Source organism: Lepidothrix coronata, unplaced genomic scaffold (genome assembly GCF_001604755.1).
Source record: "Lepidothrix coronata isolate B3197 unplaced genomic scaffold, Lepidothrix_coronata-1.0 Scaffold34, whole genome shotgun sequence".
NCBI classification, from domain to species: Eukaryota; Metazoa; Chordata; class Aves; order Passeriformes; family Pipridae; genus Lepidothrix; species Lepidothrix coronata.
In genome coordinates this window covers 5,777,811-5,799,913 of record NW_016690214.1, presented here as the reverse complement: position 1 = coordinate 5,799,913, position 22,103 = coordinate 5,777,811, and the positions used below count along the sequence as shown (strand labels likewise).

General features: G+C 50.2%; 4 protein-coding genes across 6 annotated transcripts in view; 2 read left to right on the top strand and 2 right to left on the bottom strand.

The window, feature by feature from the left end:
• Positions 1-71: 71 nt before the first annotated feature.
• Positions 72-3,360, bottom strand: MRPL27 (mitochondrial ribosomal protein L27). The gene is made up of 4 exons (XM_017812200.1): positions 3,275-3,360; positions 1,778-1,900; positions 970-1,037; positions 72-497 (listed from the first exon to the last, which is right to left on the bottom strand). Exons 1-4 carry the CDS (start codon positions 3,294-3,296, stop codon positions 291-293), a joined length of 420 nt encoding a protein of 139 aa, XP_017667689.1. The 5' UTR covers positions 3,297-3,360; the 3' UTR covers positions 72-290.
• Positions 3,361-3,467: 107 nt separating this feature from the next.
• On the top strand, positions 3,468-8,037 carry EME1 (essential meiotic structure-specific endonuclease 1). Of its 2 annotated transcripts, XM_017811794.1 has the most exons (8): positions 3,468-4,132; positions 4,217-4,344; positions 4,519-4,611; positions 5,052-5,173; positions 5,375-5,507; positions 5,880-5,995; positions 6,988-7,177; positions 7,528-8,035. In XM_017811794.1, the coding sequence occupies exons 1-8, from the start codon at positions 3,508-3,510 to the stop codon at positions 7,702-7,704; spliced, it is 1,584 nt and encodes a 527-aa protein (XP_017667283.1). In that variant the 5' UTR covers positions 3,468-3,507; the 3' UTR covers positions 7,705-8,035. The 2 variants fall into 2 exon arrangements, with proteins under 2 accessions (XP_017667283.1, XP_017667284.1); XM_017811795.1 differs by lacking the exon at positions 4,519-4,611 and having other exon boundaries at positions 7,528-8,037.
• A 1,492-nt stretch (positions 8,038-9,529) lies between these two features.
• LRRC59 (leucine rich repeat containing 59) lies at positions 9,530-13,920 on the bottom strand. Its single transcript, XM_017812202.1, has 7 exons — positions 13,658-13,920; positions 13,248-13,307; positions 12,591-12,749; positions 12,181-12,285; positions 11,502-11,574; positions 10,863-11,036; positions 9,530-10,327 (listed from the first exon to the last, which is right to left on the bottom strand). Exons 1-7 carry the CDS (start codon positions 13,760-13,762, stop codon positions 10,083-10,085), a joined length of 921 nt encoding a protein of 306 aa, XP_017667691.1. The 5' UTR covers positions 13,763-13,920; the 3' UTR covers positions 9,530-10,082.
• A 3,369-nt stretch (positions 13,921-17,289) lies between these two features.
• The window catches only part of ACSF2 (acyl-CoA synthetase family member 2), a 36,729-nt gene continuing 31,915 nt past the window's right edge, over positions 17,290-22,103 (top strand). Inside the window, exon 1 of one of the 2 annotated variants that reach the window (XM_017812175.1) lies at positions 17,290-17,411. Coding sequence is in view for 1 of the 2 variants with exons in the window: in XM_017812174.1 (XP_017667663.1) it covers positions 17,870-17,958 (89 nt within the window). In the remaining variant the exon portion in view is untranslated. Of the gene's footprint in view, positions 17,412-17,850; positions 17,959-22,103 lie in introns of those variants that run through there. The other variant, XM_017812174.1, reaches the window with a different exon arrangement.

Sequence of the window (22,103 nt, the reverse complement as noted above, 5' to 3'; positions counted from 1 at the left end):
GTAGAGGGAAGTCATCCAGTGGCACAATGGAACAGGTTGTCCAGATACTCAATGAACACGATAACACATTCTGTGACCAGCCAAGACCTTCAGCTGCTCCACTGCATTTATTAAGCACTCTTACAAATTCCAGCAGGTGATCCCAGTGCCTGAACACTGACCACCGGTGCTTTAGGAGCAAAACCAAGTCCTAAACCGGTATCTCCAGAGCTGGAACACTCTCATCCTCAGATGCCAGTCCAGCCGTAGTGGTCTGTCCTTCCCATCCGTGCCTGCGTGACACAGGAGGCTCACAGCATGGTGACCAGTTTGAAGCTTCCTACCTCTGTGTTGGGGATGACACTGATAAAGGTTTTATAAAGGATTGCTCCTTTAGGCAGGCGGCAGATCACATCCCTGCTCTCGCTCTTGCGGGGCCGGGGCACATAGACCTCCTTGGTGTATCTCACAATCCCGTCCTCCAGGGCGTAGAGTGTGTTGTTACGGCCCATCCCCACCTGGGAGAGGATGAGGAGCGTTAGAAAGGAGGGGCTGGAGGCCCCCAGCTAAAGCAGATCTGATCGCTGGTCTGCCTCGTTTGATATCCCAGCTTCAACAGCATCTGTTGCTTTGTATTTTAAAATAAAAGAAAGCCACACAACTTGCTTCCAAGCAATCAGTGTGCAATGGTGCTCAGTACGAGGGAGGAGACACCCATTTCACCCTGAAGGACAAGTGCCCAGTCAGGCCACAGAAGTGTTTTGGGATATCCATAACTTGCAGTTCTCCCCTGAGTCCCATGGACACAGGGGTGGCTCTGAGCAGGCTCTGCGACCAACAAATACCAGGTGATGAAACCCCGATGTCAGGACATATAGAACACAGGGATGAGCATTAAGAATGAGACTGAAAGAGAGGAGGCAGTGGGTGTGGGACTCTGGGTGGGCTGCTGTTCTCTGAGAACCAGGGAAGAGAGAGAAAAGGCCTTACCTGAGCGCCGGGATGCCAGCGGATCAACCGCTGCGTAGCCAAAATGTTGCCTGCATGGACAAAGGCACCTGCAAGAGAGTGACAGGGTCAGACTCCAGAGAAGCAGCTCCCCAAAGCCCTGGCAGAACACAAGTTGTTCCAGGAATTACAAATCACAGCTTTCTGTGGGCATTTTCCTAGGAAAAATTACTTTAAACGCTAAAAGCATCTTAACAAATATGCTATTAGCAGGAAATAAGGGACAACTGATAGAGAGAGCATGGCAAAAAGTCAGATGTGAAAAGATTGCTTCTGGGGTACAAGGCATTTTCTGGTTGCTGAAGGCATTTGTTTTATTACCTTTACATCGATATGTTTCCATCAGCAAAGCTAATAATTACTGAGCACTCAGCTGCGAGAATCTGCACTTTGGCTTCTGCTAAGCCTCGTAATTCTCTCCTTTGTAAACACTGGAAATGCTCAGTTTTTCCACCCAGCGTGGGGGGAAAGTGCAGTGCAGTTATGAGGTGTCCCGCAGCGTTCCCTCCCTCCGGGTGCTCCAGAGAGGAAAAGGATAAACCAAAGTACATTTTCTGTAGGCAATTTTGGCTGGTGGCCGGCAGGGCTCCTGGGGTGGGAGGCTGACTCACCCCACCCTCCCACCAGCAACCCTGGATCACGAGGCTTCACCGATCCTCCCCTTTCCCTTCTCCTGGAAAATGCCCTGCCCACCTCCTCCTGAAACACTCAACAAGTGACAAGTACCAGGGGAGAAGCTGTGAAGAACCCAGTGAAATGCAAATAAGACCCAGCAGGTGCTCAGACCCACCTTCTACTTTTTTGAATCCGTAGCGTTTCCCAGGGCTGCGGCCACCCAAGTTTTTGGAGCTGCCCCCCGTTTTCTTAGAAGCCCATCTGACAGCAACCAGGCTTGTCTGGGGAGTGGTTAGAACTAGGTTTGGAGAAAGAACCGCAACATCAGCTGAAAAACTATTACACATAATTTCATTTGTCAGATGTAAAGGGTATCAGTTAAGACAGGCTTTAAAACTAAAGGCAAGTGAAAGCCCTTTGGGAAAAAAAAAGTGCTTCCAAGATAAATTAGACCACCACGGCCTAAGTCCCCTGCAAAGAGGACACATCTCAAGTGCTGCTGCTGCTGCTGCCCAGGGAGGAATAAAACTCTCAGCAACGATGTTTAAGGACATGCACAAATTCCTGTTTTATTCTTGTAAAATGCAGTGCAGATGTCCCTTAATTGCTTATACTCCTCTTACATTGCTTTGACAAAGGGCAAGTAGACCAGTTGTGATCTCTGCTTCAGTTTCCCCCTTGACCAAATGGCACTTACTCACACAGTTATATTCTGAAATCTTACAAATAAGCAGACTCCAATTCAGTACAATATATAGGCATATAATCAGCGATACAGCCCGGAGCAGTTTGAGTATCCGAAAGGAGTAGAAAGGTTGGACTTTATGATCTTGGAGGTCTTTTCCAACCTTAATGGTTCTGTGATTTTATGATTAATGACTTTAAGAAGGATTACAGAGCCCTGGGAGCGGCAGTAAGGGACTCTGAAGCATGGAGCTGGGGGTGTTCAGCCTGGAGAAGAGAAGGCTCCAGGGAGACCTTAGAGCCCCTTCCAGTGCCTAAAGGGGCTCCAGGACAGCTGGAGAGGGACTTTGGACAACGGATGGAGTGACAGGACAAGGGAGAATGGCTTCAAACTGACAGAGGGAAGGGTTAGGTTAAATATTGGGAATAAATTCTTCCCTGTGAGGGCGGTGAGGCCTCTGGTTGCCCAGAGAAGCTGTGGCTGCCCCATCGCTGGAAGTGTTCAAGGCCAGGTTGGATCGGGCTTGGAGCAACCTGGGCTAGTGGAAGGTGTTCCTGCCCATGGCAGGGGGCTACAAGAAGATGATCTTTAAGGCCCCTTCCAACCGAAACCTGCCCATGATTCCATGTCGAGAAACAGGTAATTGCCCTACAAAACCCCACTAATTTCAGGAGACGACCCACTAAATAAACGAAAGCCTCCGGCACGTGACAAACTACAGGCAATCTGTCACGGAGCGAACCACAGTCACACTTTCACTTACACAAACCCGCCCACTCTACCGCGGCTCCGCCTCAGCGCGCAGGGCGAAACGCGAAACCCCTGACCCCCCCCGAGCTCCCCGTGGTGGGGGGGGACGCAACATCCCGCGGAGCGACCTCCCGTGGTGGTGGTGAGGGGGGCGGGGGAGGTGCACGGCCCCCCCCCCTCAAGCTTACTCTCCCGCTCCCCACTCCCCTCAGAGGGCGAAACCATCCCCTCACTCACAGAGCCTCCCCAGCGCCGCCATCTTGTTCCCTTCCTCTTCCCCGCCCCCCGCTGGGATGGCGGGGTGCGCGCGCACCTGGCGGCGATTGGCCCGAACGCACGAGTCCGCGTGCGTTCGGTCCAATCCCCGCCAGCCGCCCGCGCCTCCGGGCCAATCAGCGCCCAGCGCGGGCATCCTCTCCCCCCCCCCTCAGGGGCGGCCGCGGGGGGGGTTTCTGAGGGGAAGGGTCGCGATGGCGGAGCCGTGCTCTGAGAGCGGCAGCGAGGAGGAGCTGCCCACCCTGTCCTCTCTCCTGGAGCCCCACAAGCCGAGCCCACCGCGGCCCCCGTCTCCCGACCCCGAAGTTGTGGTGGTGAGCAGCGGGGGCGAGGAGGCTGAGGAGGAGGTGGTGGTGGAGGAGGTCGCCGCTTTGCGTGGCAGGGTCGCTGCGAGAGGGGGAGCGGGTTTTGAGCCCTGCTGGCAGCCGCACGGCGGGCTTTGCGCTAGCGGTGACCTGGTGGCTCTGGGCGGCGAAGGGCCGTGGGGAGACCCAGCGCCGTCTGGAGGAGGTTTTTGGGGCGGTGAAAACAGCACATGCGGTGCTGAGGGACCTGCGCTGCTGGTCGGCCAAGACGAGCCCAGCAGCCCCCTGGTAAGCGGAGCAAGCACAGAAGCGTCCCCCCTTCCCAAGAAGCGACAGTATAGTCAGAGGGAAAGGGAGGCAGTCTGCCAGGCTGCATGGGAGAGGAGGAAAGAACGAGAAGCGAAGAGGAGGCTGCAGGAGGAGGAGAAAGAGAGGAAGAGAGCCCTTGCCAAGACGCTGAAAGCTCAGCGGCCGGGAGAGTGCCAGAAATACATAACAGTGGTGCTGGATCCAGGTAGTTGTCCTCACAGCCTGCACCTGCTTTGCGCTGGGTGTTTGTCTCCTCTCTGTGGAGGCCTGACCCGTGTGCCGATTTCAGTCCTCTTACAGGTAGAAGGTGGTGAGCAGATCCTTAGGGCTTTGGAGGCTGCCAATTATTCCTGTGTGGTTGAGAACCAGGCTGTTCCCTGCAGCATCACCTGGAGGAGAAAGACCGTGTCGTCTCAGGTGCGCAGTTAAAATCTTGATGTTTTTGCCTTTTTTTCGTCTGTTATTTGGACTCACTCGTAATTGTATTTAGCAACACAAGTAAACACCCCCTAAACTCCCTGCTCTGAGTGGGAGTCTGAGTGAATTCTGAACAGACTGTTAGCCTGACTGTTTGTTTTCATATCTGAACAGATGGGAGGAGGAGATGAATGGACAGAAGAACTAAATGTCCTGGTTCTGCTTGGCTTGGGGGAGTTTTTGTCCATGGCTCAGAGTTACAAACAAGTGAGAGCGCTTATGACTTTTGTGCTCCTGTACATGCCTTGATGCAAAACTGGTGTTTTGTCATCCCTCTTTGTGGCAGGAATGTTTCAGTGTGGGACAAAACCTTATGTGGGGGATGAATGCAGGGTTTCAGTAAAACAGAAATTTGGGGTTTTGAGCTATTAATGGATCAAAACCGCTGCGTTGTATAATGTAAAGTTCTGACAAACTTTCCTACTTAAAAATGTTCACACATCCCTGAAGAGGTAACATTGCTCCATCAAGTGGGAATTGTTTTTTATTTCTTTCTGCTATAACTGTACGCAGTCAAGTATTGCCTGCTTGCCCTGAAGAGCAAGTGTGAACAGACTCATCTGCAAAACCAGAACCAGAGCCATAGTTTGCTGTGCTTCCATGTGTACCTCAGAATGGTTTAACCCCTTTTTTTCCCATCTTTGCAGAAGGTTGACAGCTGCACAGAAGGGCAGAAGATGACCCTGCAGAGCTATGTAGCTCATGTGATGGAGAAGCTACCTGGGAAAATTCTGGCTCTGGCAGTAGTTGGAGTAGAAAATTATTTCAGGTCAAACTTCTTTCCCTCCAAACACTTCTATGTTTTTCTCTGGCCTTGAAAAATGCCATAGGTGTTTGTATTAACTCCTACTAGCAACGACTGGAGTATGAGTGGTATTCCCACCCAGATCTGCTCCACTGTTTGTTATACAAAAACAGAAGCAAAGCCCCATCCAGCCTCTCACCCTGGTCTTACTTTTACTCCTTTTAGGTCCCTCGGAGTTCAGTCAAAACAGAGACTGCAACAGGCAGCAGCACCTGGGAACCAAGAGGAACAGAGAAAAGGGAGAAAAAAGAAAATTAAGGATTCTGGCCTGGAGTTCGCCAGAATGGACATGGAAGAAGTGAGTACCTTTTAAAACAGATATGCAGCCATCATCTGTTGTCTGCCAGTGTTTGAACGTTTGACCTAGTCACACCATTTCTTGGATGGGAGGATGCAGTTGGCAAAGCCCATCCGTAGTGCCCTGTGTGTAACAAGAGTGTGCCATGGAGGAGCTGTAGCAGCTCAGAGGACACTGAACTGATACTACCTGGCAGAGACAGACTGCCCCTGAATACTTCAGTGCCGTAAATTAACTGTTCCCAAAATGGGGAGAGAGCAGATGTTCTTGTTCTACAGCGAGATCTTTGTAACCCTTTTCTGTTTCAGACAAAACTAGGGTTTGATGTGACAAGACTGATTGTCCCATTTGTTGTTTCCAATGGTGATACAGGCCCTGGTGGATCTGCAGCTGTGCACACGAGTCCAGGTCAGCTTTTTTGACAGCTGTGAGGAGCTCGGGGAATATGCCACTATGTTCACAAAAGCTGTGGCTGAGGCACCATTCAAGTGAGTAAGCAGAGGAGGTTTGGTCCTTCATTTGGAGAGGCTGCACTTTCAGTTACTGGGAGGGAATAGAAGGTACAACACAGTGTATAATGGTTTTTAAAGGAGCAGGCGACACACAGCAGCTGCTAATGCAGCTCCCTCAGCACAGGACTTGTTCTTGAAACTGATGTCCTGCCCTTGGAGAGGTGAGGACAGACCCTGATTTCACAGAACCACAGACTGGTTTGGGTTGGAAGGAACCTTACAGATCATCTAGTCTAACTCCCTGCCATGGGCAGGGACACCTCCCACTATACCAGGTTGCTCAGAGCTCCATCCAACCTGGCCTTGAACACTTCCAGGGATGAGGCAGCCACAGCTTCTCTGGGCTACTTGTTCCAGTGCCTCAGCACCCTCAGGTTTCACCCTGGAGTCTTGACATCAAGTAAAGCTCTTGTTCTCTGGCAGATTTTTGGAGTGAGAAGGGAATGCAAGTAGGGCTGGGCTCTTACAGCACCAGCTTTTCTTCTACAGTGCATAACCAAGAGAGACATGCCTGAGAATGAATCACTTTGCTGTTTCTGTTAAGGAAGAATAGCAGTGTGTTACACAGTGATAGCTCAGAAAGCCATCTCGTGCAGTCTCACACAATCCTGGCATTTCTTTCACAGTAGCTGCTGGATTTTCCATGTCAGCTATGAGAGGAGACGAGATGTTAAAAATTAAATGTAAAAGTGTTATGGTTGACAGCCAGAAGGTGAATTCTCGTTTACCACTTTTTCTGTGTGTTGGCTTGTGTCGGGATTGCTTTTTTTTCCATATCAATCTGGGTCTTAAAAGAAATTGGTAACGAATATAAAGCAAATAGGGTTAAATTGTCAACATTTCTTTTGATGCCAGCGGTGTCTCTAACAGCACGAATGAGGGACAGTGTTCTGGCTCTGTGACTACAGGCACAGGGACAGTTTTTTCTTCATTGTCTTATTCCCTTCCTCATTCCTTGTTCTCCCTAGGCGAGAACGAGAGGATACAGGGTTCTCTTTCTACTTGGAGAAGCGTTGGTGTGGAGGGGTAAAGGTGGATCATTCTGGAAAGGGTCTCTTGAAAGTTTGGAACAGGCAGATACAGCAGTTTAACCGGGTCAGCCCTGCGATGGCTGAGGCTATTGTGTCTGCCTACCCTTCTCCTCAGCTTCTGATCCAGGTGAGGATGCCTCAGGAATACCTGGCACCGTGTGCAGGTGGCCAGCTGATGTAAGGGGTGGAAGAAATCATTTAATCGGTATTAGATTAGATACAGCGATTCTGTATGAGCAGTCCACTAAGGTAGTGAAGGAACTGATTCCTTGGCATCCACTGCTTTGGATTCCCAGAGCAGACCACTGAGGGAGAAGCATTGGTTCTTCTCTCCAAGCTCACGGATGGGACTGGGGAGGAGGGACCAGGTGAAAACCGAGCGGACATTGTGGAAGGGTAGAGCAGTCACAGGTGCATGGCTTTGATTGGTTTTTTTGAGCAATGGATGATAGTGTTGTTCCTTTGTGTTGCTTTTAGGCCTATGGAAAATGCTCCTCAGACCAGGAGCGTGAGAACATGCTAGCCAATATCCCAGTGCACCGTGGCGAGGGTGTGACAGCCACCTCCCGGCGGATCGGGCCGGAGCTGTCCCGACGCATCTATCTGCAGATGACTTCCCACAATCCTGACCTCTGTCTGGATCTCACTGGGTAGCTCCAGGGAATAAGGGTTTTACTCTTTGTCTGGTTGAAGGGTTCACTTTTGGATTTCACTGGGTAGCTCCAGGGAATAAGGGTTTTACTGTTTGACTGGTTGAACTGTTCAGTTTTCTTCTGTGAAGAAGTGCTTAGATAAGTCGTTGATCCTCGTTTAAAGACTTGAAGCACATTTAGACTTTATCATAGCAGGAAAAAAGTTGGATAAAGTTGCTGAATGGCTGGAGTTTATACAAGAAAGATGGTGAACACCTTCCCCGAGAGCATGAGTTGCACACAGTTCATAGCATGTCAGCATTCTTTGTCTTTCTGTAAAATAAATAATTTTGAATAATCTTTGCTTCTTAATGAGTTGTCTTGCATATAGACAGGTATGTCCTCTGTTGAAAGGAATGCTTCCTACTGCTCTCCTGAACTGCAAGGAGTTACCTTCTGTCTCCTCTGGGACAAATCCTGATGCTAAAGCAACACAGTGCTGCCCCCCCCAGCACCTGCTCTAGTGAGGTAGAAGAACTTTACCTCACAAAACAGACTCTGTGTTCTGCTGTAGCAGATGGGAATGAGTAAGACTAATTTTGAGATATAAATTTAGACTGCCCTGATTCAGTCTCCAGACAGCTTAATCTAGAGAGGGTCTCAAAATCTGATTATATGCGTTGGAATTATGAGGTCTAAACAGTTGGCAGAAAAAGCTTCCTTTTAATTAGATTGGGGAGCATGGCCTGTCCATGCAGCCATTAGCACTTGTGTGCACACAAGGACAGTTGAGGGCTTTTGTGACAGCAGCACTTACCGAGATGAGTGCTGAGAGAATTAAACTGCAGCCGACGTGTGGAAGTTAATCTTTGGAACTGCGCTGCCTCCAGTGGAAAAACCTCACCTGCCATGCTCACTCCTGGCATCCAGCAGGAGCCCTGGCCAGGCCAGCAGCACTGCTGACTCGAATCAGTAAATTGTATTAGCCCAGCATTTGCCAACCTATGCAGCACTTGCCTGGATGGCACAGCTGAGCCCGCCCAGCTGCTGGCAGGAATTGCTGCAGGGAGGAAAATGTTGCTTTGGATGTTGTTTGTCGTTTTTCTGAACGTTTCTGGATAGGGAGCAAGGATCTTTTAAAGAACAGGATGAGTTACACACCAAAAGTGAAGCTTAAAGTCGTTTGAAGGAAGCTTTGGACACACACACCCTGCTAAGGCAGAGGCAGCCCTTCCTGCCTTTATCTGATACTCATGCTGCCGCTGCATCCTGTGTGACACTCAGGGAACCACAGCCTTACCATCAGGTTACAAAAAGGTGAAGCTTTCGATGGTGACCTTGGTGTGAACTGCTACGGATGATTTCCTCACAGCACTGCTCTTGGCAGTGATTATCCCAGGTATGAGAAGAGGGAGCGACTGGGGACAAGTGTAGGGTGTCTCAGTGGAGTCAGTAGCACAGATACTCTCTGAAACCTAACTTCATTTTAGTACTCACAAAGCCCTTAAGGATACGACAAACTTCTGTTCCAATTTTTTAATAAGGAAAATTTAAAATTAGTTAATTTTAAATATTTTCTAGGGAAATTATAAATGATTAATAGGACTTTGCAGAGGAGAGTTTTCTTCTCCAGGTGCAAGCCACTAAACTTCCCGGCCTTCCCCCAGCCCCAAGGCTAATACCTTTCCTGCCAGCAGTGCTCCCACAGTGCCACCCAGTGCTGCCACCATGGATACAGCAGGCAGGAATTGTTCCCCTGTGTACTCTGAAATCATTTGTGGCTGTTCCTAAAGGACCTAATTAAAACTAAAACCGCGTTAACAACACAAACATCCAGTTCAGACAAATTGCTGTGAAAACTGTTGTATTGAAAATTATCAGCTCCTTTCAATAGCACATCAGCCTCTTCGCTCCAACATACGGATGCACAGCCATCCTACATGCCTGTAATTGGTCCTGGAGTGGGCCTTAGTGTGTTATTCCCATACAGCCATATCACCAATTTTAGCACAAACAGAAATGAGAGCAAGGAATGGATATGTACTAAAAACCTTCCACCTCCAGCTCAGAGCTACAGCTACCCAGGCAAGGTGAGGGCTGGTTTTTCCCACTCCTATAGACTGGCAGCTTCCTGTACCTCACAATCCTGGTGAACGCCACTTGGAGGTGAGAAGTGGTAACAAGTTTAGGTTTAACGTGCGCAAAAAATGGGAGTTACAGGCCAACTGCAAAACATGCACAGCAAAGATGATCTGAACAATAACTCTGCTCTGTGGAGTGGACCAGCAAACCAACGCTGACTGGTTCAAAGCAGTTTCATCAGAACACAATTCCATAGGAATTCTGGCTGCGTAGATGGTGGAAGGAGATGCTGACGAAGCAAATGCCCGTCCAGGACAATCACTGCTGCGAGTTGTGCTGTAGCATGTTTTGCAGGGTCTTGTGGTTCTGCAGGGCAGCCACCACGTCCTCGTAGAGGGTGTTCACGCTGACGCACAGGGGCTGACGCTGCAGCTCTGTCAGCTTGCAGGCGGCCAGAGCACACAGGATGCAGAACAGCACGAAGAGCAGGACCCTCAGCACCGACCGTGACCACGAGGGCTTGTGCCGGGGGGGCTGAGGGGGACGGGAGCTGGAGGCAGGCTCTGTAATGAGAACATGGACAGGACAGAACGTGAGGAATTCATCTAATATCTTTAACAGTCTGCGTTCGGAACAAACTGCTCAGGCAAGATACTTCAGCCTCTGCTGCAGTTGGCTTTTGTCATGAATTTTCATTACTTAGCTCTGATAAATAGGTAGATGTGCAGGATTTAACTGTTTATCATGAAAAGTTTCAGATTTAGTTTCATGGGCAGCAGTGAAGAGGGTGTAAAGCACCTCTGTGTTGCACAAGATCTGGTTTTGCACGTGTAGTTCAGTACACTTGAAATAAGTGGAGGGAAGTTCTCATTGGGAACAGCTGGAGAACTTCTTGAATCTTGTAGCTCCACAGTTCATGAGAGCACAGGCAAAGAGGAAAAGGGCACAGCAGCAAGAGTCTATCAGAACTCCTACAGGTTCCCCCTGCCCACTCCCAACATCCCCAGTACCTGGACCGCATGAAAGCAATTCTGGCAGCATCAAAGTCTGATTAAGATGGAATCTGATGCAATCCCACCCAAAATTGATACCACTTACTTCGGGTCTGCACCGTTTCTTTTTTAGTTTTCTTCTCCATCTCCTGTTTTGCAGCTTTCTGAGCGTCATATTCCCGCCTTCTGCGTTCCTTCTCCTCTGCCTTCTCTCGCTTCCGCAGTTCCCTCTCTTGAGCCTCCTTTGCTCGCTGTTCTGCTTCACGCTTCTTCTCCATTTCTGGGGATTAACAGGAAGTTTTTCCCTTTCATCTAAAGGGTTGTCATTGCCATCTTCCTTATTACCTGCTTATCTGATCCCGATTGGAATGAAGAAACCAATTAAATAACTATCCTCTTATTTTATCATTTTATTTAGTATTACAAACCTTGCATTTTGCTCCCTCAGAATTAGACTTCCCTTAAAGTAAATCCCATGCTTTTCCTTCATATTTTTATAGGTAACCTATACCACTTTCCATCTAGAAATCTAAATATTATTCAGGCAAGAAATCACATAGTTACCCCCTGCTATGTTTCTCCCTCCAGCCCTTCTACCCTTCTACTCCCTGAATCTTCAGGATTTGGATGGCTACAAGTACTTGTTAGATGGCAGTTTGTTAGATGGATTCCAGTGTGTTTGGGTGTGTTAGAGAGACCAAGAGCAGTCCTCAGCAGACAGCACGTGGGGGCTTTTTGTGCCTACCTCGCTCTGCTTGGAGTTTCCGTTGCCGTTGTCGATCCTGCTCGGACTGGATTGCTTTCATGTGCTGCAGTACCTTCAAGGTCCAAGAAAACAACCTGAGGGCTGTGCAGGGGGCTCGTGGCACAGTCAGTTCAGAACAGAACAGCTGGGTTGTGGCTGAGGACAGTCAGCTGGGGCTGACACCCAACCCTGACCTACCCCTACAGGCACAACTCTGAGGAGAAAGAGCTCGGACCTTCCTGTGTGAGTCTTTGCCATTAAGAAACAGATTTTCCCATTAAAAACAAACGTGGCAAACTGGTAGTCACTGATACAGCAGATCACAGAACATTTCTATTTATGTGAGTCTATAGTTTGCCAGAACTTCTCCAGAGATTTTTGTACAATAAGCCTAGGCATGGATTATTATGTCTGATTATGCCTCTACTTTCTTGGCAAGCAGAATTTAATCCTCTCTTAACTCCACTAGTGGAGGAGAATCCCCCTCAGCCAGGTGTTTGCTTTCCACAGGCACAGCAGCACCAGAGTCAGTGCAGTGAACCTGCACCTCACTGCCTGAAGAAACTTCAGACTGCTGCAGCAGCTGCCCAGCTTGCTAAGCAAAAAGAGGAAGAAACACCACCGACAAAGCCATGAAAGTAAAAAAAAAAAAAAAAGAGAATAAAAGCAGGTTCCTTACCTTGACAGCAGCCTGCTTACACTGCTTCTCATCCAGACAGTCTCCTGCCACTTTAGCCAGGACAGGATCCAGGGGATTGTCCTTCAGATCCAACCACTTCAGGTTCTGCAAAAAGGCACGACAAAGGGGAGGCTGTAAGAGCACAGCAGTCTTGCAATTATTTAAGAGATCCAAAACAGAAGCAAAGGACCGCTTAGTTTTCAGATGAATGAAACAGGTACAGAAGACGAGCAGAGACGTTTTCAATAGACTGAGAGAATTTTCACCGAGCTGCGGTGCAGAGCCAGCTGAATTTTGGAATGGGTAGTCAGCAGGATGGATGCTTTACCAGAGAAATCAACTTGAGCAGGATCACAAGACCCTGGGCTGCATCCCAAAGCTTTACGTAACTGCCCAGCAAACAGTTTTACCTTGAGCTGTGCAAAGCTGACTGGCAGGGTGACTAAACGGTTGTTGAGAAGGTCCAGGTGCTGCAGATTGACCAGGCGGCCAAAGTCCAAGGGCAGCTGTTGAAGCCGGTTTTTACTCAAATCCAGTTTCACCAGATGCATCAAACTGCAGAAGTCTGACTGAAACCCAAACAAACCCAGAGAAAGCTGGTCAGCACCTCTATGGAGGAACCTCTGCGGCGAGTACGTGGACACAACCTGCACCTCGCATCAGTCTCAAATTCCTAACTACCTACAGGACTGTGATGGAGGAAAACCACTCTCCTCAGAAGATGGAGGTGGGACACATATGACAGACCGACAAGGTGATGTATGGCAATATGACAGGAACAAACCCGAGTCTCCACTGCTGATGGAACGGGTCTGTATTCACCTGGGGATGCTCTGGCAAGAAGATACTGCAATCTTCACTCAGTGCAACCCTTTCCTCTCTTCTGCCTCAGCCAAACCCACCACCAGCACTGACCCATCACTGACAACAGAGTCATTCAGCCACCTCAGGATGGGGGAAGAAGCACCAGTTCCAAACCTCCTGGAGAACCTCTGAAGAAGCACTAGTTATCTTTTCCAAATATTTCCCAGCAGACTCATCCCCACGAAGGCTCTCTAGCACCTTACCGGCAAGGAAATGAGGTTGTTACAGGACAAATCCAAGATAGTAGCTTTTGGAAGAGCAGCCTGAAAGAGAAATAAAGCGCTAAATGAACACGGAGGTTCACCCGAGCCCCTCTGACACCCACTAGTTCTGCCTCGGCCTCTGCGGTTTCTCCCGCATCAGTCTGTCCATCCCCCGCGGCTGCTCCGAGGTCGCGTCATCTCCGGATCGGTTTCTGGGTCCAAAGGCGGTTTTTATCCCGGGATAAGCACTGAACAGCGGCTGCCGCGCCGGCGGGACACGGAACCCCCTTCCCCGTCGCTTTAAATACCCGCAGGCCAGGTCACAACCCCAGCAACACATCTGCCTCCCCCGCGCCTCCCCTTCCCCGGGGACCGCGCCCGCCCCCATCCCCGCCGGACCGGGGACTCACCAGCTCCCGGACCGGCACCTCGTTCAGGTCGCAGAGGCTCAGGTCCAGCTCGTTCCCGTCCAGCTTGTCCTTTAGGCTCAGCCCCTTCCCGCCGCCCCGCGACATGGCTCCGGGGGGCAGCCGCCAACAGGGGATGCGGGTGGGAACGGGGATGCGGCACGGCTCGGTTCGGCCCGGCACGGCTCAGCCCAGCCCAGCCCGTCCCGTCCCGGCGTGGCACGGCCCGGCCCCGCCACCCACTTCCGCGGCCACGTCCGCGCGGGCCCCGCCAGCCCCCGCCGCGGGGCCGAGCGCGCCCGCTGCCGGCCCGGAGCGGGGCCGCACCGCCCGCACGGCACCGCCGCTGCCGGGGCAGCGGGGGTGGTAACGATTTCCTTAGAGTCAGGGTGTTCTTTGATGTCTGCCCTCTGTGCGCTTTCAAGCCCGATCAGCAAGAAAGGGGATTTAATCCGCGTGACAGCAGATAACAGGCTGTGAGGGATGTCCAGGGGTTCGGAAGACAAACTACTCGTCGGTAGAATTGCCTTGTTAAGGTTTGGGGCAGTGATCTCAGACCTAGGGGGAGGTCAACAAAGCTTGGGAAGAAGGATGTGCCGCTGATAGTGGGCACAAAGAATGCAGAATTTATGGGCCACAAGGACATTTGGCAGAACCCCCAAGATAAGGAAGAAACTAATAAAGCCAACTCAACAACTGCATTGAATCAGCTCCAACTGGGTAAAAGGCAATTCTGGCAGGGGGAAATTGTGACCACTGACTCACAGCCACGGACTCAAGAGACCCACCACCCCAAAAGACAAGAAAGACTGAGCATACAGACTAATTAGCATGGGAAGTGAGAGAATCATTAACCAACACAAGACAGAATACAAGAACTAGGTAACTTGTAGCCATTGTACATTAATGCCTTTGTTTGCTAAAACATATAAATAGTGAAAACTTTTGAGAGTTGCGTTGGGGCACCCCCCCACCATCCCACTGGGCCCAGGCCCCTGGCCAGGCTGGCGGGAGTTTGCATCTGGACACGTGAAATGGCCCTGCGAAGGAAAGGAGAATTCCCAGCCCAACTCCATGGGTGGGTGAGATTCACATCCGGTCACATCACCGCATCAAACACCACCTCATGGAAAACCAACCAGTTAACAGCCAATAATCTCAGTAACAACCCAGAAACCCAGTGATCAATACCTTGTTTTACAACAGCTGATACAGCTGCTTCAATCTCTCCACAGTCTCCCTAATGCGAGGGGTGAATTCTCTCTTGGTTGGACTGTTACCCACAATGTCTCTTCAGAGGGGGAACACTCAATGGATGTTCCTGCTTTTGCTCCGTTGCCACAGGAGCAGAGCACTGTCCTGACCTGCTGTGGAGAAAGTCAGTGAAAGAGAAAGGAGCCTGGAGCAGAGCCAAATTAGTGCTACCCAGTAATGGGATTACAGTGAGGACTAACCTTGAATTCCCTGATCCTTGTGTGATTCATGGTGTACAGGACCTTGCAAAGATGTTTTCACTACTGCAGCACATCTACCCCCTGGATGCATTAGTTAGTTTTTAAGCTGGCAGTAAGTCTTTTCCAACACCCAGAAACCAGCATTAGTTCAGCACAGAGGGAACTGTGACCACAGGGGTCTCTAAGCAAAGGCACCCCAAACCAGCACACAAGGATTTGCCTCATAGAAAGTACAATAAAATCTGCCTGACTTTAAGGCGCTCTCATCTAGGAGATTATAGAAGTTTCTCGAAGCGTGGTATTGTTCCTCCAAAGGTGACCAGAAACTAAAGAGCCCACATCTGAGAAGGGCGAGGTCTAGTCATCCAAGAGCGTCTCCCATCCCTCAGCTTTTCACAACAATGTTTGGAGACAAGGAAGGGCCAGAGAAGACCTGCCCCAAGGAACGGTGGGGAAACCTCTCATTGCCAGATCTCTGAGGAAGGCAGGTGATTGCTGAGCCCTGCATTACCCTGAGGTAACAAAGGACTCACATGAAGTGTTGTGCAGTTCCCATCTGTGGCTGGGGGTCACCGGACACAGTTCTGCTACAGAGGGAAAACAGGGGCTTTGGAGGGACCTGAGCAAGACCCTCTGCATCTCTGGGAGAAGTCCTTGTCTGTGCAGTGCTGCAGGGACTGAAATCTGGGTTTGCACAAATCCAAGGAGCTTTTGGCTCTTAGCAAAGACAGGCAGGGGTGTAGATGGGTTACAAAACCTACCTGCTTATTTGTGATTAACTTGAAGGCAGATTTTTAAATCTCCATTAGAAAGGAATGATACCTTCTGCAATGGTGTATGAAGTGGTACTACTTCAGGCGGCCTTTGCTTTGACAATTTTTAACAAACATAGCCAAATGTCAAGGTCGCCTTAACTTCTGCATAATTCTTGATTTAATTCTTTCTTTAACCAGGATTCACCCTGTGGGCTAATGATTGTTACATGGGAAGATCAAGCCAAAAGTCAGCTTTATCTTTATTAAAGGTGAGGTGTTTGCATCCCAGACATTTTTTTTTTCCCCAGTGGTTATACAACACTGAGCCCTCAGATGCTCCATCAGCACAGACAAAGATAATTTCTCTGTCCTGTGCTGAAGCAGTGAAAGGACAACTTCTGGCCATGAATGTCACACAGCCTTACATCACCTGTGGGAATCCAGAAACTCACCTTGCTGCTGATTGCAGTGGGACTGACTTGAAGAGGTACCTGTGCATGTAGACTAGAAAGATTTTGAACATCCACAAGACAAACCATAACAAAGGGTACATCTGTACTCTCTGCTAGAGGAAGGCTGCAAGAACATCAGCAAGGAGAATGGAGCAGGAACTGCTCAGGGAAGTGGGATGTCAATCTAATCCTGATCTAACAATCCTTCTCCCTCTGGGGGCCTAAGCTGGCCATGCCGGCCTGGGGATGGAGATCATTCCCAGACCCTTTGTGGATCCTTGTGTCCCCTCTGCAGATCTATGAGGCCCCTCTGCAGCCACGGCCGATTTTTCACATTTCAAGGACAAAAATCTCCCTTTCCCTACCAAAGAAAACACTGACACTGCTGCCACTGAACAAACTCCTTGCGAACAAGATGCACATTGGGGAAAATCCTTCCTGTTTCTAAAATCAGAGGTCTGCTGACAGTTGGTATTTCACTCTGTTATGAACACATTTATGGCTTTGGTGTCTGAGATTCACTGTTCTGAGGCCAATATTGATGCCCTTGTTCATCAGCACCATTATGCTTGGCATGGTACAGACACCGTGTCCAGGCACACTAATTCAGCTTCCACCCAGGCAGAGCTGCAAAACACCTACGGAAGCAGCCCATGTCTCAGGCCAGCACTGGCAGCACGGTTTGGTTAATGCCCATGTGGTATTCAAAAGACACAGAGCATTTTTGGGCTCAGAGTTAATCCCTTTCATTAGGATTAATTAGCTTTTGGCCATTGCTGCAGGCCATGGCCAGACAGGCTGTCAGTCGTTTCACGTGAGGAAGGATGATGTGTCACCTGCTCAGCATCAGTGCTGCTGCAGAACTCAGCACCACCGTGCTCCTCACCTGGTGCCTGCCCGCACCTCTGCTCTTGGTGAGGGGCCTCATCCCTGGAGCAGCTCTGCAGTTCCCAGCTGGTCTCTCCTCCTCCCATGGGAGGGCGCACGAGCCACGGAAGGCCTGAAGCTGTTAGTGGGGTGGTAACTGATAACTCCTTGAGTGGATAGTGCTGGAGGTCAATTGGTGTCTCTGGGGCTCAGGCACCAAGGGATACAGGTGAAGAAAAGTGATGTTGGTTGTCTCGCACCGAAGTCCACCTCCGCTCATTTGGGTGGAGGGGCTCATTCGGGGTGGTTGGAGTCAGGCAGAAACAGACTGATGGGGCAAGCTGGGAAGAAGAATGGAGTAGGAATGTACAGGGGAGGAGGTGCGGTGCGGGGCTTGGGCAGTGGACTGGCCGAGGACGGGGCAGATGCCCGGCAGGACATGCGCTGCCAGCCGTGTGCCGGGGGCTCCCTCTGAGCCCCTATCTCCGCACTCGGGTGGGCGCTTTCCCTGCTCCCCATCCCACGGGACACTTCCTCGCGGCCGGCGGAGGGTCGCGGGCCCCCGCAGCCCCCGAGGATGGGGCGGAGCGGGGCCGGGGCGGGCCGGGCACCGCCCCCGCGCTCCGAGCGTTGGGACGGGACGGGTCGGGCCCCGTCGGTTGTCCCGGTCCTGCCGCCGCTGGAGGAATGGCCGCGGCCCGGCTGGCAGCGCTGCCCCGGCACGGGCTGCGGGTCCTGCGCCGGGCGGGCGGGAGGCGGGGAGCCCCGCCGGGAAGGTAGGGATGGGCTGGGAACCGGGAGGGAGTGTGGGGGGAACGGGGGTGCGGGCTATAAGGGATGGGTGGCTATAGGGAACAGGGGGCTGTGGATGAGAAGGAATGGGGGTTATAGAGGGTGGAGGGCGGTGGGGGCTGGAGATGGGGGACTGTGGGGCATAGAGGCTGCAGACCCTGTGTGATGGGGGACAGGGGCTATAGGGCAGCTGCCGGTTGATGTGGGTGTCCAGCCAGGCGAGTTGCCGCATGCGGGAAGGGCAGGTTCATCTCGGTGTGTGTCACTGTGCCTTGGCTCCCCTAAGGCCCCTCCAAAATGGGAGACGGCAGGCTGCACCCCCTGGGTCTGCCCCCCCAGCCTGGGAGGGGACCGGGGGAAATGAGGAGCCCTGCGCAGTTTATGGAGGGATGTTCAGCCCAGGGCTGAACTTTCTTTGTGCAGCAGCTCCATCCTGATTTCAGTAACATCAAACATATCTCATGGCTTCTTCACCCTCCTTGGGCACTCGGACTTGCAGGCAGTGTCCCTGTCCCTCTGTGGTCCTGCAGAACCCCAGGTGGGCAGGGTGGTGGGGGACACAGCAGGTCCAGGGCACCAAGCTCGGGGGGGGGGGGTCAGCCCAGTTCTTTATTTTGCTTTCCTTCAGTGCTGCCTCTTGGAACAAGTTTGTGTGAAAGAACAGCGATGAGAAGGCAACTGGCTTTGGGAAAGGCTCTGAAGGATTAGCTGATATTCAGAGACTAATACTCACTGAGAGGAATGACTTCCAGTGAGCAATTCCCCATGAACCACAGGGGTTCCTTGTTTTTCCACAGACAAGGTGTTTCTTTTCAGCTGGTTTGACATTAGAAATGAGGTGGCTGAAGCCACCTCATCGTGGATGCTCCAAGATTCCTTCTCAAAATCTTAGGAAATTGGATCAGAAGGGAAGCATGACAGAGAGTTCACTACAGTTCACTCCAGCCCAGAAGTGAAACTGTAGGACAGGAACACAAAGCCCTTGGAGAAAAAGATGACAAATTTAGACAGTAAAGTCTTTCTAGTAACATTATAAAAAAAAAAAAAATTATTAAATTCTGCTCCTAGGCGTATTTATCCTGTTGAAAGGAAGAGTGCTGAGGGCAGAGAAACACAGTAAAAAAACATAACTAGAAAGTCCAGAAAGTTGCTGCAGAAGGAGTCTGAAAACCCTGGGAACTTGGTCCTTCCTCAAACCAAAACAAACAAACAAAAATGAGAACCTAGTTAACTCTTTAGTCAACAGAGCAAAGAAGAGGGGAGGTCAGAGCTGGGCTAACTTTCACCACCCTTTTATTGCAGTCATATGACACAAAAGACACAAAGGCTCTTGCTTTGTGGGGAGAAGCTCCTGGTAGATGTCCATGAGCAAAGGAACTGGCAGGAGAGTTCATGAACCTTTCTGAGTGTGAACTCTGTAATGAGGACAGTTCCTAAGCCCTGGGAGGGCAGAGGGACCGGTCAGGTCAGTGTCCTTCACACTGTACAGGGGACAGGAGGTGACGCCTCTGCCTTGTGTTCCTGTCACATCCCTTTTGATAATTTCTGTAGAGACTGATGAAGAGTTAAAGGTGAAAACAGAGCTGGTTATCTTATATCAACAACTCTATGCTGTTTATTGGGGCTGTTCAGAGACAAATACAAATAGCTCCTAGGATTAGTCCAGAGTGCTTGCTTCATTCTGATCCTTGTGTCAGGCAGGAGAGCTCTCTGGGATTGCTGGGACTTGGCTGCTCTCCTGCCTTTTGCGTGGAACAGGAAGGGGATGCATTTTTCCCGGGTCTCTGATGTCTCTCTGTTCAGTTGTGCTGCTGAACTTCAGGGTCATGGAATTCTGCGGGAACAGCCTGGAGATGAGGCTGGCTCGTTTGCAGGCACTGCAGGCTGTCTTGCTGCTGAAACGTGTTGCTAACAGAAGACACGTGCTCTCTAAAAGTCGTGTCTTACAGTCTGTGCTGACACCCAAGAGCAAGTAGAGTTTTATTTGCTTTCCTCCAGCTGAGTCAGGGAAATGAGAGCTGCTGTAATATTGGACCATTGGTCTTGTTTTATCTCCAGCAGCACTAGATGCTTTGTAGGAAGAGGTGAAGGGTGAATTACTTGTTTTCTGTAACAAAGATGAACACAAAGATTATTTCTGAATCCTTTGGATCCTTTCTTTGTAGAGATCTCTTGATACATTATTTCAGATCAGATATATACACTTCTGCAGGCTGTAGACAGGAGGGAGACCAACCCCACGTGATTTCCAGCACGATGCTGCTGATTATGAACATATCTTGTATCTGCCTCATTCCTTCCATTCCTGACCCCCAGTGCTTCCAACAGCCTGCTGTGTTTTGTCTCATGCCTTTCACTTCTGCCACTGCCAGGAGAGAAATGATGCAGAAATGTTGAAGCACATGCGAACATCAGACCAGAATTTGGGGAGCTCAGACTCAATGGCAGTTGTGAATTTTGCTTTAATGGATTTGAAGAAATGATGTGAATTATTGCTTTGAGAGGAGTCTGTGACTCTGGGTTATGAGCATGAGATATCTTAGCCACTAATTTCAGGGCTGCTGATGCTTCCATTTGAAAATGTGGATGCTTGAGACCTCTGAGAGCAAGCTGGGCACGTGTTCACACATGTGGGGGAAACCAGCAGTGTTTTCACGGTGTTTTGGAGCACGGGGATTTATAATGACATCTTTTGCTGTTCTTTGATGCTCTTCCATCTCCCTATTCGGGGGTAGGGAGGAAGCCAAGCCATGAAGCCTGGACCTTTTTCATTTAGTTCTGTCTTTGTGCCTTCTTGCATTTAGTGTAAAAGTCTGGTTCTGCAAAGTCAGTGAAACCCTTTGTCTCTTCAGGCCTGGAAAAATACTGGGATAGTAATCCCAGAAAGCCTGATCTATGTCATGTTTTGCCAAGACGTAACAGTGTAAGATATTACCCTTTTCATTGGCAGTGAAGTGTTGTGCAAGTACCTCTCGGAAGGCTGACTGTGGAGAGCAGGAGACTTTCAGCTGGACACTTTTGATTTTGATTAAATTTTCTCAACCCGAATTTTCTAATAATATTTCCTCCCCTCTCCAGTCTCTTTTCGTGATGGTATTTTGTTGTTCAGCTTTTTAATCGTGCGGTAGAAGAATGTGTTGCACCAGTTTTTTTACCAGCTGGTTCTTTGGGCGGTGTCCCCCAGTTCATGAAAGGCTTGTGTTTGCTTACTCCCACTTCAGGCCAGTGCTGAGCCTTCTTGGCTCCCCGTGACCCCTGGACAGTGCTCTGGGAAGTGCTCTTGTGCAACCAGGTCAGGAGCTGCTCCGGCCCTGCCCAGAAACGTCCCTGTGCCTCAGCTGGCAGAGGACAGCAGGGGATTTAGGAACAGGCTCTGCTGAAACTGGAAACAACTTTGCTTGAGGGAGATGTGAGTGTAATTGTCTCCAGTAAATGTTTTAGCAAACAACCTGAGGGTTCCTTGTCCACCTGCTTCTCTGAGACCACCCTGTGTCAGGGGACAGGGGCTTCTCGCTGTTTCAACCAACAAGTGTCAGTGGCTGCTGTGGCTTTTACTGCTTTCCCAGGAGCATATGTCCTCTTGGGCTTAGGGAGAGCTTTTTCAGCCTTTATTTTATAGAACCTGTATTTATAAAGGCTTTTCTTCTGCAGAGCTTTCTTTTAATCTCCTAGTTTATCTATGTGCCTTGCCCAAGAGCTTTCAAACAATAGATGGTAGTTCAGTTTAGTACTTGTCCTCCCTCCTCCTCCCCGGGCAGCTCTACAGCCTTGATGTGAGTTGCCCAAGAGCTCTGAGAAGAGAGATGTCTGAACAGAGCCCAGTGGGAGTTGCACAATCCTCCATCTGCTGAAAAGCAGTGGGGGGAAGAGGGTCAGGGTATTTGCTTGGCTCTTGGAGCCCTGAGGGTATCGCGACTGAACTTCACCTCACAGAGGAGGTAACTCCATTCTGGGGCTTGTTTCTTGTGGGCAGGAAAACAAATCTTTTGTGGCAAATGGCAGCAAGTCTTTGCAGAATATTGATCCTATAATGAATGGAGGAAAATTGAGTTTAGGCTGAGCTGGTTTTGTTGTCTAATGCAGGGATCTCCCCCATTATCCACTGAATCTGCAAACACAGCCTCTGAGC